Source organism: Melospiza georgiana, chromosome 13 (assembly GCF_028018845.1).
Source record: "Melospiza georgiana isolate bMelGeo1 chromosome 13, bMelGeo1.pri, whole genome shotgun sequence".
Taxonomy (NCBI): Eukaryota; Metazoa; Chordata; class Aves; order Passeriformes; family Passerellidae; genus Melospiza; species Melospiza georgiana.
This window is the reverse complement of record NC_080442.1, coordinates 3,401,431-3,420,171: the sequence shown is the minus strand read 5'-3', so window position 1 is coordinate 3,420,171 and position 18,741 is coordinate 3,401,431. Positions and strand designations below refer to the sequence as shown.

At 43.3% G+C, this 18,741-nt stretch overlaps 2 protein-coding genes across 2 annotated transcripts in view; one reads left to right on the top strand and one right to left on the bottom strand.

Annotated features, from left to right (window-relative positions):
* NPTN (neuroplastin) overlaps positions 1-1,212 on the top strand; it is a 49,794-nt gene extending 48,582 nt beyond the window's left edge. The window contains exon 8 of the mRNA XM_058033632.1: positions 147-1,212. The gene's annotated coding sequence lies outside the window, so the exon portion shown is untranslated. The remainder of the gene's footprint in view (positions 1-146) is intronic.
* REC114 (REC114 meiotic recombination protein) lies at positions 846-17,520 on the bottom strand. Its single transcript, XM_058033633.1, has 6 exons — positions 17,350-17,520; positions 16,779-16,868; positions 6,284-6,367; positions 3,376-3,540; positions 2,633-2,701; positions 846-1,429 (listed from the first exon to the last, which is right to left on the bottom strand). The coding sequence occupies exons 1-6, from the start codon at positions 17,518-17,520 to the stop codon at positions 1,268-1,270; spliced, it is 741 nt and encodes a 246-aa protein (XP_057889616.1). The 3' UTR covers positions 846-1,267.
* Positions 17,521-18,741: the final 1,221 nt, after the last annotated feature.

Here is an 18,741-nt window from a genome sequence, read left to right as displayed (position 1 = left end):
GCAAGGCTGCCGAGCCCTCCTGATTGATTTCCCTAAAAGGTGGAGCTGGGGCTGTCGGGAGCCCCGGTGGGAGCGCGGGGGTTGCAGGCTGCGGCGGCTCGCGCTGTTCACCATTGACTAGCACCTCTTTCTCGTTTCTTTTTTAGAGCTTTAAGTTTCTGAGAGACTGATGGCAATATGACCTGCTAAATTTAAGGGTTGGAACTCTTGGTTCTAGAACTCCAGTTCTGTCTGATTTCTTTTTTTTTTTTCTTTCCTTTCCAAGTGAGCAACAATATGACTGTCTAACGCATGCCTTATTTAGCCTCTCCTGCAAGGATGACCTAGTCAGATGAATTTTAATAATGCTTCCGTGTAGAAGGTGTAAACTCTTTTGGGCTTGATGTGCTGTGAATGTTGCTTTTTTTTCCTCCTTTCCTCTCTTTACACGAGCAGTAGCCAGGCGGGTTCACGCATGCGCTGTTTTTTACTTCCTGTAGCTGTTAAATTCGGCACCGCTCAAACCGCACCGCTGCCATCTAGTGAGACTTCTTTTGTAAAGTACAGCAAAACTTAAAGATATATACAGTATATATTTATATTTGGGGAAGGGGAAACCAGAAGTCGTTGTGGTTCATTTTGAAGCTGCTGATATTCATTCCTTACTGTATGGCTGGAAGGAGGGAGTGATGCCGGGCCGGTGCTCACAGCAGGGACATTGGAATTTCCTTAAGGGCTTTAACCATGGAGCGCGGGGTGTCCTGTTGGGCGTCGGGGCTGGGTGGTGCCAGGGGCTGCTGGTGGTGGTGGGATGCAGTTGGAAACAAAAACAAACCTTCAGTTTATAAATATATATATATGATTGCTTTTTAAGTGATTTTTTTTTTTTTGTTAACTCATGTAAATTCTCAAATCCTTTTGCACTGATGTGTTCGACATATTCTTGTACATTCAATTCAGGCAAACTTTTATAATTTTCTTTTTTTTTTTTTTTTGTTTTGTTTAAATGATGAAATGTTACAGCATGGTGATATTCTATGCAACTAGTTATTCCTCTTTAGTTTGACACTGTAATTTCTCATGATTTAAAGATTGTAGAAATAGACCTACCAGGGTTCTCATGATGTGCGTAACTGTAGCTGCATGAACTCGTGTTCTGTGTATTTGTTGAAGTGCAATGATGTATAAAAAGTGGATTCACCTGTTTTTAAAAATAAAACACCGACAAAAACCGCTGTAGGCATTGTTATTGAACCTTTAATCAGCAGAGCTGGGGTGCCAGCTGTGCCTATTCCTTGGCCAGCCTGTGCAGCTCCTTCTCCACGTCCTCCACGAAGGCAGGGAAGTGCTGGTCCATGAGGCACAGGCGGATGAAGGTTCCCAGCTCGCGCGTGCTCCAGGCTGGCTGCCGCAGCACCGGGGGCAGCTCCGGCCGCTGCCGCAGCACCCACTGCCAATGCAAGGTGGGAAAGGGCCCTGAGTGGGACACAGGGACACAGCCACAGCCCTCCTGGTGCTGCAGGAACAGGCAGCTGCCTGGGTTGGTGCTCCTGGAGTGCCATCAGACAGCTGGGATCTCTGTGAGTGAGCTTTTCTCTGATGCTCAGGTGTGATTCCAGTGTATCTTTTACACTGCAATTATTTCAGTTGGAAATGGACCCTGGAAATGCCAATTCCTGGGTACTGTGGTTCTTGCTGAGTATCCATTCTAAGTATCCATATCTTAATCACTGTACACTCTGTATGAGCTGTACCTGCTGCCTCATGGATGTGTAGGGATAACCAAGTGTGCACTTGCAAGCTTTTCATTTAGCCACATGTTTTTTAGAAGTAAAGTATGGAGCTTTTATGTTAAAACTTCCTTTTCATCCCTGTTTAATCCCCTCTCCCAGCTTTTTCCCATGGTGGTGGGAGAACTCTGGGCATTGTGGCACTGGGGTTGGAATGAGGTGACCTCTGAAGTCCCTTCCAGTCCATCCCACTCTGGGATTCTGTGCTCAGCCAGTGACTATGAAAGAAGGGTAAGGAACATACAGAGAAGGAACTGCACAAAACCAGAAAAGAGCAGAGTTTGCTGCTCACCTGCTTCTGCACTGGCCTGAATTCCAGTAAATGAGCAACAGTTGACTTCCAGGTGTTTACCCAGGACTGCTCAGTGAAGCTGTCCATGGAATATGGGGATGCTTTGCTGTGGGTCGGGGTTGAGAAGGGTCCAGGGGAACTTCAGAGCCTCTGTCAGTGCCTAAAGGGGCTCCCAGAGAGATGGAGAGGGACTGGGGACAAAGGGAATGGGTTCCCACTGCCAGAGCAGGGTTAGATGGGATATTCTGTGATTCCTTGATTGATATTAGCAGGCTTCAGCTCTGATCTGCAGAGTCAAACCAGTGCCAGAGCCATTCATTTGGATATTGCCTCTGGGTATTTCTTTGCTCTCAGTGTGTCATGTGTTCCTATTCAGATGGGGTGATTACACCACCCAACACCTTGTTTTGCTGCTGATTCCCTGGCTCTGGATCATTACACAGATTCAGTGTTTTGCTGGTGTAGATGATGGTATCCCAATGCTCAGGGAAGGCATTTCCCAGATGGAATCTGAGACAGCTCATTCTCAGGCTCAGTTACATACTCTAAACAGAGGATGTTTGTTTTTTACCTGTGCAAGCTGTGCTACAGATCTTCTTTCTCCAAGGCTTGTGCAGGAGTCTGGGAGAGGCTCATCTGGCTAGAAAATACCAAATGCAAATAAGGGCTTGTTACCAAGCAGAGTGTGGGTATGTGCAGGGGGGGAAGCAGTTCCATTTTTAGCACTGAGGGAAGGGAATGTGCTCAGCTACCTTCTGCAGTAAAATGACATCTTTTTATGGAACCTGCATGCACATCTGCTCCAGTCTTTAAAAATGAAAGACATGACAGTTTAACTACAGGCCTGTTAGCTCATGGCTAAACTGAAGTCACAAACAACTTGCTAAGAGTAACTTCAAAGAATGTTTTGGATGGATGCTCACAAGAGCACACTGCTTCTTTTCCATGGATCCAATACCCAAGAGAGCAGAGATTTTGGAATAATCACCCTGGAAAATGCTGTTTGTCTCTGCCTTTTCCTGTTATCTCAGGACTTGGAGAGGGGAAACATTCTGTTCCTCCTGAGATGGCTTTGAGATGTGCCAGGTTAGGTTAAATTGTGAATAAGCAGTTGTAGCAGCTACTGCCACTGCAAAGCAGGAGCACACAGAAAAGAGCCAGGAGCCAGGGTTACTTGGTGGCTCTGATCATTTTTTGCCCTGTCCAATTTCCCAACTCCCATTTGATGCAGCCAGTCTCAGAGCTGTGAGAAGCTCCTCACATGCAGCTCTGGCAGGCAGGGGTGAGTGCTTGTGGGTGTGTGTGCTCACTTACTGCGTGCTCGGTGTCCATGGCCTGGCTGTCCTGGCTGGGGCTCTGCTCCTCAGCCCCCTGCACGGGCAGGAACTGCCTGAGCTTGTGGACACAGCTGCTGCAGTGCTGCTGCACCTCCTCCCTGCAGCTGCCTCCGAACTGCACGCGGAACATGCGGCACTCGTTCTGCTCGGAACACGGGGAGAGCAAATCAGCCTGGAGCCCCCTCCAGCTGCTCAGAGTAAATCCATGCTTGCTGGAGCTGGGAAGAAGGCAATGGCTTTGTGGATAACTGTGCCAATTTAAAAACAAATTGCTGAATTTTCAGTTTTTCCCAGCAGCTTAACCAGAAGACTGTGATTGCTGATTTGAAAATCAGGTAAAAATATGCAAGAAAAGGGTGAGTGATGCAAGGCCACCTGTCACTAATTCTAGGTTTAGCCAAGTGGGCAAGCCTTGCCAGGACTCAGCTTTTATACATAGCAAGAAAATGAAGTTTTATTGTTGCTGCAGGTAGTGTCCTGTAAGGTGTGCCAGCTCTGCACAGTTATTTGTGACAGAAAATGACACAAGAGTAAGCAGAAGTTAACTCTGGATCTGGACTAGAAATTCTGGGAATGCAGGTTCCAGTGAGGATTTATGTTCCTGGTCTGCCTGCTCCTGTGTGGAGCTAAACCAACACATTCACTTTGGCTCTCACCTAAATGTTCCTTGAACAGAAACTGGCATGTTGAAAGGAGTGCAGGAAATTCAATGCATTACTTCAAAGAGTGAAATGATACTAAAAATTATTGAAAACTGCCAGATAGCTCTGACCCCCCCCAGAGTAGGTTGTTGGGCTGTACCATAATTGGTATTTTTAATAAGTGCCCCAGGTTCAGCAAAGTGCCCTGAAATGGGGATGGAGTCTCTGCTGTGTGATAAGCTTGGCCTAAGCACCTGGAGCTGACGTAAGGGAGGTGCATATTCAGTGTTTAGAGAGTGAATTAATGGAACTTTCTGTTTGATCTTGAAATTTCAGTTTTAAAAAACCTGAAGTACTAGAAAAGCAGCAAATTCTCCTTGGCCCAGCCTGGCTTATTTAGGTCTCCATCTTCCTGAGGTTCCAGTGTCAGCCCCATTTTCAATGCCCATTTTAATCCCATGCTGCTGGAACACGAGGACACCTCTCACTTTAAAGCTCCTGTCTCAGAGATGAGGCAGCTCTTGCTGACAGCCCCTGTGTTTACATGCCTGCTGCTTGAAGATGTTTGAATCCCATAAAAAGATTTTTAGGGCAGGGTAAGCACAAAAGCCTGGCTCAGTGCTTCCTAAAGGGAAAAATGTCAAACTTATGTGAAGTGTGGCACTCATTGCCAGTGCCCAGCTGGATTTGCCCTCATTAATTAAGGAACTGGGGCAGCCTCCCAGAGCCAGGCAATGCCAGCCAGGTGAGTTCTGATTTCACAAAAGGAACTTGGCTGGAGTTTCCTCAGGATACTTTCAAAGAGCACTTGCTTGTTTAGATCCCCAAATTAATTTTGGGGCTGGACTATTTGGACTCCCTTGGGTTTCTCACAAGGACTGGTAAATACTTTAGTTTGCACTTCATAAACAACAGTGGACTTTGAAAATTAAACATTGTTCCTTAGTGGAAAGAGAGCTGTGATATGTCAAGGTTTATAGCATAAACTGAGGACTGGGCAGTCACACCTGAACCACACAGAAGCTGAAGTATTAAAGACCCCTGATGTCATGGAATCATTACATTTGTACCTCTTCCATGCTGGGCTGGGGGGATGAGCTCAAGGAAAACAATATGAAGGGAAATTATTTCTTGCAAAATTATTAAGAAGATTAATCTTGTGCTGGCTAAGAGCCACAGTGCCCTACTGAAGCCATATTTGAAGTGATGAGCAAGTTGCACTGTAAATGCAATATTAATGACTTACAAAAAACAAGGAGTACAAGATAAACCAGAAATTTATCATAAAGATGAGCACAGAAGCTGTATCCACTGCTAGGATATGAAGTAGAGAAGCTGTGTGGTAAAACCACTGCAGTTGAAGTTGTGTGGATTTATGGTAAGTAAACAGAGATGCACCAAATTAATTTCAGGCTGTTAAAATTCCTCCTTTCCTGAGGTGCCCCTCAGAGCTTTGCTGAAACCTGGCTCTGAGTGTGATGTTGGTTTTGTCTTGGTGAGGAGCAGCAGAATCCCCTGATGCTGCACTGGGGGACTGGCTCTGGTAACTGGGAGGGAACAGCCTGCAGGTTCATCACAACTAATTCCTGCCCCAGCTGCCTTCAGGTTTGCCAGGTTTTTAACAAGCTGATAGAAAGCAGAGTGCAGAGGTGTTTTGGTTTCAGGCATAAACCATGAATTTAAAACATGAAGGTACTTACAGAGTATCAGCATTCATCTAAGAACAAAAAACCCTAAGATTTTTACATAAATTGGTAAGAAAAAAGTGCTGTTTGATTACTTAAAGGCAAACCAACCACTTTCCATCAGGAGAGCTGAGTGGCTGACCAGAAACCCATGTCCATTTTGTTTCCTTGAGTACCAAACGCCTTAACCACCACCTGCTGCTGGGCCAGGGGCCACAAAATGCCTCAGTTACTGCTTGGTTAGAGAGTTTGTTTGCTGAAGTGAAGTCTGACTCAGAAGAATCTTGGAAAAGATTTGCTTCATCTTTTTGTTAGCTATGGCAGATAGAGTGGGAAATAAAACCAGTCTGGCTGTTTTAGCAGCTAACTCTCAGCAGTCTAAAAACTGAGTATTAGCAGATATAAAAGATATCAATATTTATTCTTGTTTAGTATCTAGAGTAAAAAATATATTCTAATTTACATAGGTAATTAACACCTTCTAGTTAATTTAGCTAAAAGGGAGAGATTTCCTCCATCTCTGTAACATGTTAGGGATGCTGGAAGCAGCTCAGCTCACCTTGGCCTGTGCCTGGAGCAGCAGGCACTCTGCTCTCCTCACTATCTTCAGCCACTTGTGGGAATCGATCAGGGAAAAGCCTTCCTGAAATAAAGCACAAAACAGCAGCACTCAGGAGCACATGTTTGAGTTGTGTGATGTAATTAAAGCCCTAATGAGGATCAGTCACTGCAGTTATGTAGTTTTGGAGCTGTCAAACAGCTGCACTGTGAAAGTTTTACCACTCCAGGGATTAAATCCAGTAACAACACTGTGGAAGTATGTTGTGATTTCCATCTCTCTGTACATTTACATTTGTGCATGCTGTGGAAGGCCCCGAAAGGCAGAATAAAGCAGCTGCGAGTGGCGCTGCGAGCGCTGAAGTTGCCCGGGAGGGCAGCAGAGGGCAGGCGAAGCCGGGGAATGGCGCAGCCCCGCTGGATCCCAGCCCCGCGGAGGCCCCGGCTCCAGGAGGCACTCAGGGAATCCAGCAGCAGCTTCCTTAATTGGATAAAGATGTTTTTATACTCCACTTGCATCACTGTCAGCCTCTTCAGACTCGACAGGCTGCTCAGCTCCTGTAAAAACACCTCAGGAAAGTGAAAAACAACTGCAAAGCAACGGTCTGTGTCTCCCAAGGCACTCTGAGCCTGTACTGAGCAAAGTCCAGGGGAAAACCCAAACAAATAATCAGTGTTAGGGCTGCAGGAAATCAGGCACCCATTTTATCCAAACTCACAATACTTTCAGTGACCAAGGGCTTGAGCCCAGGTTGCTTTCAAGGGGTCCTAAGGGCCAAACCCCACAAGTCACATTCTGAAGGGCCAGTGGTGTTTGGCACAGTCACTATCCATGTTAGGTGGGTCCAGGCTGCAAAACCATCTGCCATTCTCTTGTGGAACAGGAATCACCTCAGGGACTGCTGCCTTCCTGTGCTGCCACTGGCTCTACAGTCTCATGCAGCACTGCATGCAGATTTCTAGCTGCACTTCCCAGAGGAATCTCTCAAAAACTGTGAAGAGTTGAAGCAAAGGCAGACTGGATGGCAGACAGCTGCTGTGACAGACTCCAGAATGTCAGCCAGCAGGGAATGCCATTCCCAAATGAGCTGGGCTCAGAGGGAGAGAGGAACTGCCCTGAGGGCTGCAAAAGCAGGTGCTGACAGCAGGTACAGGGCCAGTCCCTTGTGGTGCCTCTGCACTGAACACACTCACAGTGCCCTAAGGCAGGAAAGGCCCAAAGGTCAGAGCAACAGGGAGAGATCACCTGGTGAGCAATGGGGAGAGCCTGAAGCAAGCCCCAAATGCTGTCAGTGAAGCAATTCCAAGCCATTCCCTCCCTAGGCCACTTTAACTTGTGGCCACTTGTGCTTCTGTTCATTCCAAGTAGTTTCTGTTTTGGAGACACACCAACTGTTTATTTAAATATAGCTATTCCCATATTCAGTCTGGTTTTACAGTGTTTTCCCTTTCACTGGTGATGAAGGTTGAACAAATGTTGTCTCCTTAAAATAAAATCTGTTTTCAAATAAATTATAGAAGGTACTCACTGTTTAATTTTCCTACTAACTATTTTATTGATGTTTCCCACGTTCTTTTATGTGTCCTGAGGTAAAACAAGTGGGAAAAAACAGCATTTGGAATTTTTATTTATGTACTCCTGATTACCCAACTCCAACCCCTAAATTTGATTTAGATTAAATATAAATTTAACAATTTTCTTTTTAAAATCATTGTCCCTGTATTCCCAGAATCACAGCCTGGTATGGGTTGAGAGGCACCTCAAAGCTCATCCAGTGCCACCCCCTGCCATGGGCAGGGCCACCTTCCACTGTGCCAGGGTGCTCCAAGCCTGGCCTGGGGCACTCCAGGCAGTGCATGTGGAGTCGGGTGAGTGAATCAGAGCCACAAAAGGGAACAGCACAAGGAATGTGTCCCTTGCCTGCTCGAAGGCAGGAAGATCTGTGCCGGGGCAGGGCCTGGGAGCTGCAAGGCAGGAATTTGGGATTACACGGGTGATGCACTGACCCTGGACACGCTCTGGGTGGGCGATGGCACAGAGAAAAGCAGCGTTCGTTCTGCACCGGTGCTGCCACCAGGCTGCAGAGCAGGGAACCAGAGCCGGTGCTGTTCCCTTGAGCCAGCCAGGCAGGGCAAAGCCAGAGGGCAGTGTGAGATTAATCAGAATATCCCCAAAACGCAGCCTGGAACGGGGCAGGGACACGAGGGCCCAAATGTAAAGACAGAAACAGCAGCACTTCATTGAGTTTGGTCATCAAGGTTCAGTCAGGCACATACCCCTGTAGTTCTCCATGACTGAATTGTAACAAAAGTGGGGCAAAGGAAAATTCTTCCCTCCATCTGTGACCAAAATCTAAGTTTCTCAGAGGGAGGACTGAGTGGAATTAAGCTGAAGGGGAAAACAAAGCAAGATGTTTCCCAAATGTTTTGGAAGATGTGACCACAGCTGCCACGAGGCAGGAGCCAGAAATGCTGATCCAGCCCCACAGCCATGGATCCTGCACTGCCTGGGAAATACTTTTGTTCTGACTTCACATTTCAGCATTCAGAAACCTGCTGTGTAACGAGGGCTGTGAGCTGTGCTGGAAGGTATTGTGTGTGATTTATGAATATTTTTTATTGCAGCATTTAGAAACCCTGTGGTGCTAAACAACACAGGGATAGATTATCTAAGTTTTGTTAGACTGCAAGCCTATCTGAACAGAAAATGACTCTGTAGCTAAGAAATGTTATTTGTGCAGCAGTTCAGCCTTGCATCACTTCTCTGGATACACTCGTGCACCAGCCAGATGTTTCCAAACAAACTCTCTGTAAACAATAGCTCAGGAGGAAAAGCATTTCTTGCTCACAAACATGATCTAGTCTGCCCTTAAATCACAACCAGTATTAAAAAAGACAAACTAAACCCCAGAAGGATGAGGTCAGCTCTAAAACTGACTTACTTAGTTTTGGTTTTAACTCTTTTACCAGTCTGTAGGGATTTTTGAGGGCTTTTTGCCTTCTTTTTTCTCTGGGAATTTTTTCTAGTTTTTAGTTGTTGTTTATCTCTGTTTCTTTAGGGAGGTCTCAACACTGATATGTGTTCTTCACACAGGATTGCTACTTCATGGGGTTTTTGGGTTTTTTTTTGGTAAAAGTTGGGATTAAATTGTAAAATGGTATTTTTGTTTACATTGATATGTTTATTAGTTTTTATTTATGTTATAGTATTTTGTTTTAATAAGATATAAAATGGTTATGTATTCTTAATAATTTTTCCTAGAATAAGCATTTTTCTATTTAAAAATTAAAAATTCTTCATTAATGACTGTAGAATAAAGTGGTGAAAATTAAACTTCCAACATAATTTCACTCCAGTCTTCATTATTATCTTGTAACACACCTGGAAATGGAAATTTTTGTAGCTATTTCCAGTATCTAAGGCCAAATATACCAGGCTTGATACATCAGCCATTTTACAGTTTTTTTGCTAGAATAAGCAGTTTTCGATTTAAAAATTAAAAATTCTTCATTAATGACTGTAGAATAGAGTTGTGAAAATTAAACTTCTAACATAATTTCACTCCAGTCTTCATTAATGAACACCTGGAAGTAGAAATTGTAACACATCTGGAAGTAGAAATTTTTGTATCCATTTCCAATATCTAAGTAATGCCAAACATATCAGGCTTGATACATCAGTCATTTTACACTTTTTTCCTAGAATAAGCTGTTTTCTATTTAAAAATTAGAAAGTTTTCTATTTAAAAATTCTTCATTAATGACTGTAGAATAAAGTTGAGAAAATTAAACTTCCAACATTATTTCACTCCAGTCTTCATTACTACACACCTGGAAATAGAAATTTTTGTATCTATTTCCAATATCTAAGTAAGGCCAAATACATCAGGCTTGATTTCTGCAGCATGAGCTGTCTTGAAAATTGAGTCAAGATCAGAAGAGCCAACATGAACCAAAAAAAAATCCCAAAAACTCCCCAAACAAGATGACCTGTAGAGTGAGGGAAGCACCAAGTTGTCCCTGCAAACATTTCCAACCCTACCAATGAAGGCAGAGAGGTAGGAGTAAGGAATAAAAGGATGTTAAGCTTGGCATGATCCTTTTTGGAGCCCAGATCTCCTAGACCCTCCCATCTTGTTCTGGAGCCTGACTGTGGCAGAGAACACACAGGGCTGAAATCATTAAGCAGAGTGCTCTGTGTGCACTATGGAGGGGGTTAATAGCTACTTTGTAAGCAAAGCTAAGTTAATAGAAGAAATAATAATTAATGATTTTAAAGTGTATTTATAGCAAAGAAAAAACCCAAACTGTTAGCATAAAAATAGATTTAAAAAATGACAATTTTATAAGTTAAATTACGTATATAAATGTATATACATATTTTATTAAATTTTATAAAAATTTTAGTTATTTTATGCTAATTGCTTTGGACTAATAAATTATTGTAATATAATTAATAACTTCAGATCACACTTTATTAAAAGTACATAAGCTAAAAACACACACAAAAACCCTTTTTTCTTCTTAAACTCTAATCATGTGTATATATATATACACATATATACACACACACATATATATACACATTTATACACACACAAATATATACACATATATACACACACACATATACATATATACACACATATATATACATACACACACGCACATATATACACACACATATATACATATACATATATACACACACATATATACATATATACACACACATATATACACACACATATATACATATATACACACACATATATACACACACATATATATACATATACATATATGCACACACATATATACATATACTTATATACATACACACACATATATATACATATATACACGCACATATATATACATATACACACACACATATATATACATACACACATGCACATATATACACACACACATATATACATATATACATACACACACATATATACATATATACATACACACACATATATATACACATATACATATATGCACACATATATATACACATACACATACATATACACACATACATATATACACACACATATATATACACATACACACACACATATATATACATATACATATATACACACACATATATATTCACATATATACACACACATATATATACACATATACATATATACACACACACACATATATACACACACACATATTTATATACACATATACATATATACACACACACATATATATACATATATACACACACATATATACATATACATATATACACACACACATATATATACACACACACATATATATACACACACATATATATATACACATATACATACACACACACACACATATATATACACACATATACATATATACACACACACATATATATGTACACATATACATATATACACACACACATATATATTCACATATATACACACACATATATATACACATATACATATATACACACACACATATATACATATATACACATATATATACACATATATACACACACATATATATACATATATACACACACACACACGCACACATACATATATATATATATATATATATATATATATATATATATATATCTCCAAGCTGACAATAACAGTGCACACAGGCAGGGAGGCTGCAGAGGGAGGGAATGCAGCACACACAGAGCCACCCCTGAGGGGACAAGGCACAGAATGGCTCTGGCCAAAGTGCAGACACTGCCTGCAGGACAGGGCTCTGCATGGGGACAGCCCTGACCTCAGCACACACCCTGACACCTCAGTGACCCCTGAGTTGTTCTGGGGATCTTTTCCCAGTGACACAGAGAGGGGAAGTGGATGCTCAGGGATGAGTTGGCTGAAGCTCTTCAGGGTGTCCCAGTAATGAATTCTTTCATTCTCAGTATAAAATTTGTACTTCCCAGACTGATAGCAGACATTAAACTCTAGGGTGAATATGCTTCATTAACAGACATCACTAATCTCAAAAGATAAACATTCTAAGAGCTTAGGTGTGGCAGACATCTTTTTATGAAAATCCTTTCCTTAGGATTTTTTCCTCCTGAGAAGCTGAGAGGCCTCAGGGACAAAATGTAAACAATGATTATCTGCTGCTGTGGAATGCCACAGGTGCATCTGTGATTGGTTCATGTGGTTGTTTGGAATTAATGGCCAATCACAGTCAGCTGGCTTGGACTCTGTCCGAGACACAAACCTTTGTTATCATTCTTTTCTATTCTATTCTTAGCCAACCTTCTGAGGAAACTTTTTCTTCTATTATTTTAGCATAGTTTTAATGTAATATATATCATAAAATAATAAATCAAGCCTTCTGAAACATGGAGTCAGATCCTCATCTCTTCCCTCATCCTAAGACCCCTGTGAACACTGTCACACTTAGGTTTAGGAGAACTGGGGCAAGAGAAAAGGAAAGAGCAGGAGCCCCTGACATGGAATAGAAATGGGGAAGCTGGTGCAGAAGGATACTCTCAGCTTGTCCAAAACAATCACATCAACAGCACACGTTGAAATAAACAACCTGAAATTGAGATTGTTGAAGTGCAATTGTGGTACTGAATAATCCAACAAAACTTTAATAAAAGAACAACCTTCTGTGGCTCTACCACAAAGCAGCATGAACAACCTGCTCACTGCCCAGCTCCCTGTCTGGAGCCCTCATTTATTGCACAGGGAGCAGCCCTGCCCAGGGCACTGCTGTGAATCTCATCTGCAAAATTTGGTGCCTGAGTTTCAGGCCCTGCAAAGAGAGCATCAGGAACATGAGGATGCCTGCTGAATGCCTGCCTAATTAATGAGTGAGAATCTACTGCACCCTAAGCTTATTGGAAGTCATGAGGGGAGCAGGAGGGCACTGAGGACATCCAGTCTACACTTCAAAAGATCAGGTCACAAATCAATTATTCTGGATTAATTTTATCCTATTAAGTAAGTCCTCCTCACAATTTCAATTTGTTTCATTTGTAGGATATTATGAATTCTAGCACCAGAAATAATTGCACTGAATAAAACACCAAAATATAATTTCCATAATGTGTTGATAGAGAGGGGAAAGGAAATAAGAGTTGTGGTAAATGGAACATGATGTATCTTGAGCATGGCCAGAAATTACCAGAGATGCTGTGGAGATATTCCTGTAAAATTCCATTGACTACAGTAGACAAGAATGAGGTTTTTCTACCATCAAATATGCAGTCTTGTTAGACAACACTGCAGCAAAAACAGCTCCTCAAAATACATTCTGCAATTTAATTCCAAATGAAGAATTTGGTTTAAAAAAGAATAATATAAAATAAAACAAATCAAACCACTCTTTAATTTGCATTACACATCAGAGATTTTTATGTTCCATGCTCTGAGGTTCCATTTACCTCCTCTTCATTCCATTACACAAAGAATAGATGGCATTTCAAAAGGAAAACAGTTGTTTCTGTATTTATTATAAACAACAGTTGTTAGGATATGTGAGTATTTTATTGCTATTTTATAAATATTGTTCTTAGAAACAGATCATAAAAGAGCCAGTGGGCCCTGAGGAAAAGGTTTCTTAACTTTCCTACTTCAATAAAATTAAAAGGACTTAGAGAACATGTCAGTACACCCATCACAGGCAGAATATTTTGATAGCAGTCAGAAACACTTGAATATTGTTCCTACTATGGATACTGAAAACAGAAATTTTTCTTCACAACTCTCAGCTTTGTGCAAATGTTGTTCATAGGTGAAAAACAGAAAAAGAAATCCTTTTATTATTCATCAATGAAAATGTTACAAAAATTGAAGTTCTGCAGTTGGGAAGGAAATGTCCCTGTGACCCAGATCTTGTTCCTGTGCACAGGTACAAAGCTCCAATAATTGTTATCCAGCTCCCTCAAACCAGGAGCCTGGAGCACATCAAAGCAGGGATTAGGAGAAAGATCAAAAGACAAGGCAGCAACAGTTTGAAGGATGCAGCTCTGTGAGCACAGCAGAGGGAATTTCAATGTCAGGCAGCACACAGGTGTGGGGGACACCTTGGCAATGCAAGGGACACAGCCCAGGCCAGCCACAGGAGGTGACAGCACAAGTGACACCGTGCCAGCAGCTGCAGCATGCCACCAAAGCTGCTGTACTCCCTGTGGAGCAGGAGCAGTGCATGATCCCTGTGACAGAGCAGCACAATGGAGCCCCAGTGAGCGGATCTGGAGTGTGACAGGCTCCAGGCACGGGCTCCACTTGGTCGTGCAAAGCCTGATTAAATGTTGTGACAGCTTTGTGACAGCACTGACAGCTGCACTGGAGGGAGATGGAGCCACTGGGATTAACCAATTCTGATGATTTCTGCAGCAAAATACAGCCCGAGCAGCACTGCAGGGTGGTTTGATGTTATCTCAGGGAGGAGTTTGCCAAATGCCCCATCCCTGGGAGTGCTCAGGAACAGGCTGGCTGCAGCTCTGGGGACAGTGCAGGTGTCCCTGGCACTGATGAGCTGTGAGGTCCCTCCCAGCCCAAACCCTGCTGGGAGCCCATGAACACGAGCACAGGGGGTGTTTGTGGGGTTTCAGCCCCTCAGGTAGGCTCAAGAGGATGAGTGGGAGGACTGCAGCTGCTCCACAGTCCCAGTATGAACCAGTGCCCCCAGTTCAGTCCTGCAGGCACAGAACACACCTGTGCCACCAGCCCAAATACTCCTGCTCAAAGCTGCACCCAAAGCAATCCACAGGCTGTGAAACCAACTTGATGTAACTTTTCTTGAACAAATTCTAAATGTCAGCTGTCAACTTTAAGGTTGCCAAAATTAATGTTTGAAATAAACCAAAACAACTTTTTTTTTTTTTTCTTTTGAACTCTCAGTGCTATTTTTTGGTCACATCTACCAAGCATGTCTGTTCCACCTCTCCTGCACTCTGTGATGGCTCCCACAGTATCTCAGTGTCTCACAGAAGCTGGAACAGTCCTGATACATCCCAGAAATTCCTCATCTGGCATTTCAAGCAAAGCAGCTGCCTGAAAGCTTCAGTGGCCACTAAACACAGGAGCTGCAAGAAAGTGCTTTTCTCAGCCAAGTTTTTAGCAGCTTTTCTGATCCCTCATCCTTCCCCACAGCACACTTTTATCTGCCCTGTTCCTTGCCAGATCCAGCCTTTGCCAGCCAAGCCTTTGAAGGGCTGCAGCTCTGGGTTGTGCCTTTTCTGCACTTGGGTTAGTTACCAGAAGTGCTGTTATCTTTGATATGGTTATCTCCAGGACTTCCAGAGGAATGCCAGTTACTGGCCACTGGCAGGAACAGGAGCATCCTGCACTGAGCCATTCCAAGCAGAATGGGGTAAGGGATGGCAGCAAGTCTCACTTCCATCCACATTTTCAAAACCTCTTTCCTTTTTCTTATTCAACACAATAAGGAAGTCTCATTTCCATCCACATTTTCAAAATCTCTTTCCTTTTTTTAAACACAACTGCTGAAATACTTTCCACAGTCCCTTTTTACCTTGTCCTCACTAAATGAGCTGAGGGCCATCCCCAGTAGCAGCTCTCTGTTAGCTCATGCATTAACTATTCAATGCTCCCAATACACAAGTCAAAAAATTCAAGGGATGGTTCTGCCCTACACTTAAATTTCTATAAGTTTATGACCCTTTAAGAGACACAGTAAAAACTAATTTATAAGCTTATACATATTTAAAGCTGCAACACAGCCTCTTATACATGCTGTTAAAAAAGCTTTGCTATCTTTACACTGCAGCATCTTCCAGTGGTTTGTAACACCTTTCTAACACCTTTATCAGCCAGCTCTGCTCGTTATCACCACTGAGTACTGGTGATACAATGAACACACTTAATTCCACCTTGCACAAGGTCTTCTGTGTCAGAGCACCAAACCCACTCCTTCCAGACAGAATTTTCCTTTTGGTGTCACTGTGAAATCTTTAGTTTAGTAGCTGGTTATGCTTAAGCAAGTGCAGGTTACAGGAAAACCAGTTGACACAAGTTTGGATTTTGTCTCCAAGGATCTTATGTTGTATGTTAAATCTCATCATCCAGCATAGAAAATACCAAACCCTTTGATAAACCAGATCATCAAACTAAAATGCTAGCAGGTCATTGGCAAGCAGTCAGCTGGACCATCTAGCAAATTATAATTTTACCTATTTCTAAACAGTGTTTAGAAATTTTCCTGTTTTCTTAGTCAGAAGAATCATAAAAAAAAAACCCAAATATCTTTCAACATCAGCAACACTTAGCATTACCTCTTCATCTAGATTTTTAGAACTGCAGAAGAAATGTGGATCCTCAGCAGGATAATACTGCATTTAGTGTTATTCTGATAAATGTGAAGGGAAAGCAGCACATGAGAATTACCATGAGCAAAACAAAGTTGACAGTGCCTACTCAGTGGGAGAGAAGATGAAGCTGAGAAAAGAAACCAAGTTAATACTGATGGTAACATGAAGGAAAAATGTTCTTTCTACATGACAAACTTACCAGCACTGTTCGCCCTTGGGAAATGAAGAAATGGCCAGACTCCACAATGGTAAGGACAAGAGGACCTGATTCTTCATTTGATTCAAACACCTTTAAAAACACAGACAAAGGAAAATCTGGCTCGGCAAGCACAGAATCTACAGTTCTCATTTCTAGTGCCAAATAAAAGGTCTCAAAAGTTGCTGTTAGAAGCCAGGTGTGCAATTCATATCTCACTAATGCAACTTGCCCTTCACTCCCACTGACAGGAGGCACATTAAATGATTTTTTCACTAACTACACCTCCATATACAGATTTAACTACTTGGGACAACCCTCTGGATTCTTCCACCTTCATCTCTAGATTTTAATATCGCAGGTTACTGCTGAATGAAGGAATAAAAAAAAAAAGTGGGCCACTAACACTCTGATGTGTTGTCATTAATAACTCATGAAATAAAATCTCTCCCGATTGCTTCTTTAGCTCTAGACTCGCAAAAAGACACCTGAAAGACCTCATTTATTCGTGTTTGCCTCAGAGCAGAGTCAGTCACCCCACACCGTCCCAGCGACCTCCCCGCGCCGCCAGCACCTTCCAGGAGGTGATCTGCCCCTCCTCGTCACCGTCCTTCGGGGGCAGGAAGCGAGCGTAGCGCTTCAAGGGCCACACTGTGGCGCTACCGAGGAGGGAGGTGTCACCGGCGGTGCCCGGCGCCGAAATCAGCCCAGGCTGGGAGCCACGACCGCCGCCAGCTGCCGCCATTGCGCGCTGAGGGGCTGAGGGCTCTGAGGGGGCTCAGGGCTCTGAGGGCTCTGAGTGGGGCGGCGGCGGGCAGCGCGCGGGAGCTGGGCGGGAAGCAGCAGCCAATAGGAAGACGGAGAGGGCGAGCGGCGGGAATTGTTGGCCAATCAGCGCGAGGCACGCGGGGGCTCGCGGCGCACCTGCTGTGGCGACCCAGCCTCGTGAGGGGCGGTCGGTTTTTTCTCCTCAGCGTTACCCCGCGCAGCTCCTGGCTCTCTCTTCTTCTTCTCCTTCTTCTCTTTCCTTTTCGTCTTCTTCCTCTCCCCCTCCAAGGGCAGCGTGGCTACAGCCTCTCCCTGCTCTCAAGCAGCCCCCGGCCGTGCCGATGTGGCGGGTCCGGCCGTCGGCGCTGAGGGGGAGAGGCGCGCGGAGGCCGCGGCCGCCATTTTGTGGCGTGAGGGAGCGCGGTCGGCGCTGCGCGGCAAGGAGGAGAATGAGGATGTGAAGCTCTTGCTGTCTGTCACTGCCCCTGTGACATGCCCGTGGAACCTGGCCAAGATGTCAGCGTGCATCCTTCCTCAGGTAGAAAGTGACAAGTCCCTGTAAAAACGCTGTCCTACACTCTCAATTCCCTTTCCATTTCTTCGTGGCGTTCGCTTCCTAAAGTTGCCACAGGGGTTTTTGTAGTACCTGAATTGAAGTCTGTTGAAAAAGCTGTTTTCAGTGTGTGTGATGGTTTTAGCCAGCCTGAGCAAACAGCTGGATTAATAAATCAAACTTGCACTCTCCTCCCCATTTCAGCTATTAGATGCTTCTACAATGATGTAATGCTACACTTCCCTTGGACAAGGAGTGATGGTGACATGACTGTACTTTGATATTCCATTTATAGTACATACCTTGGCCCATTAACATTAAAAATGTGCATGAGCTGGTTGAGGTCATTGAGAGGGCCCAGAGGAGCCTGGCACCATTCAGGAGTGCCCCAGGTGGGCTGGTGGATGCCCCTCACCATGAGTTCAGCCATCCCAGTTCTGTGCATTGCCCACTGCAGTACAGTACACCTGACCAAGATGAAACTTGGGTAAATAATCAAATTAAGCAGAAAAAAAAAAAAGTTTATGGCATTTTTTTCTGCTTTTCTTTACTGGTATGCTTTGCATTGATGTTGTTGTGTTGGCTGATATAAATAAAATTAAATAACTACTGTCTCATCTGAAATAAAACCTTCGGGGATGAGGT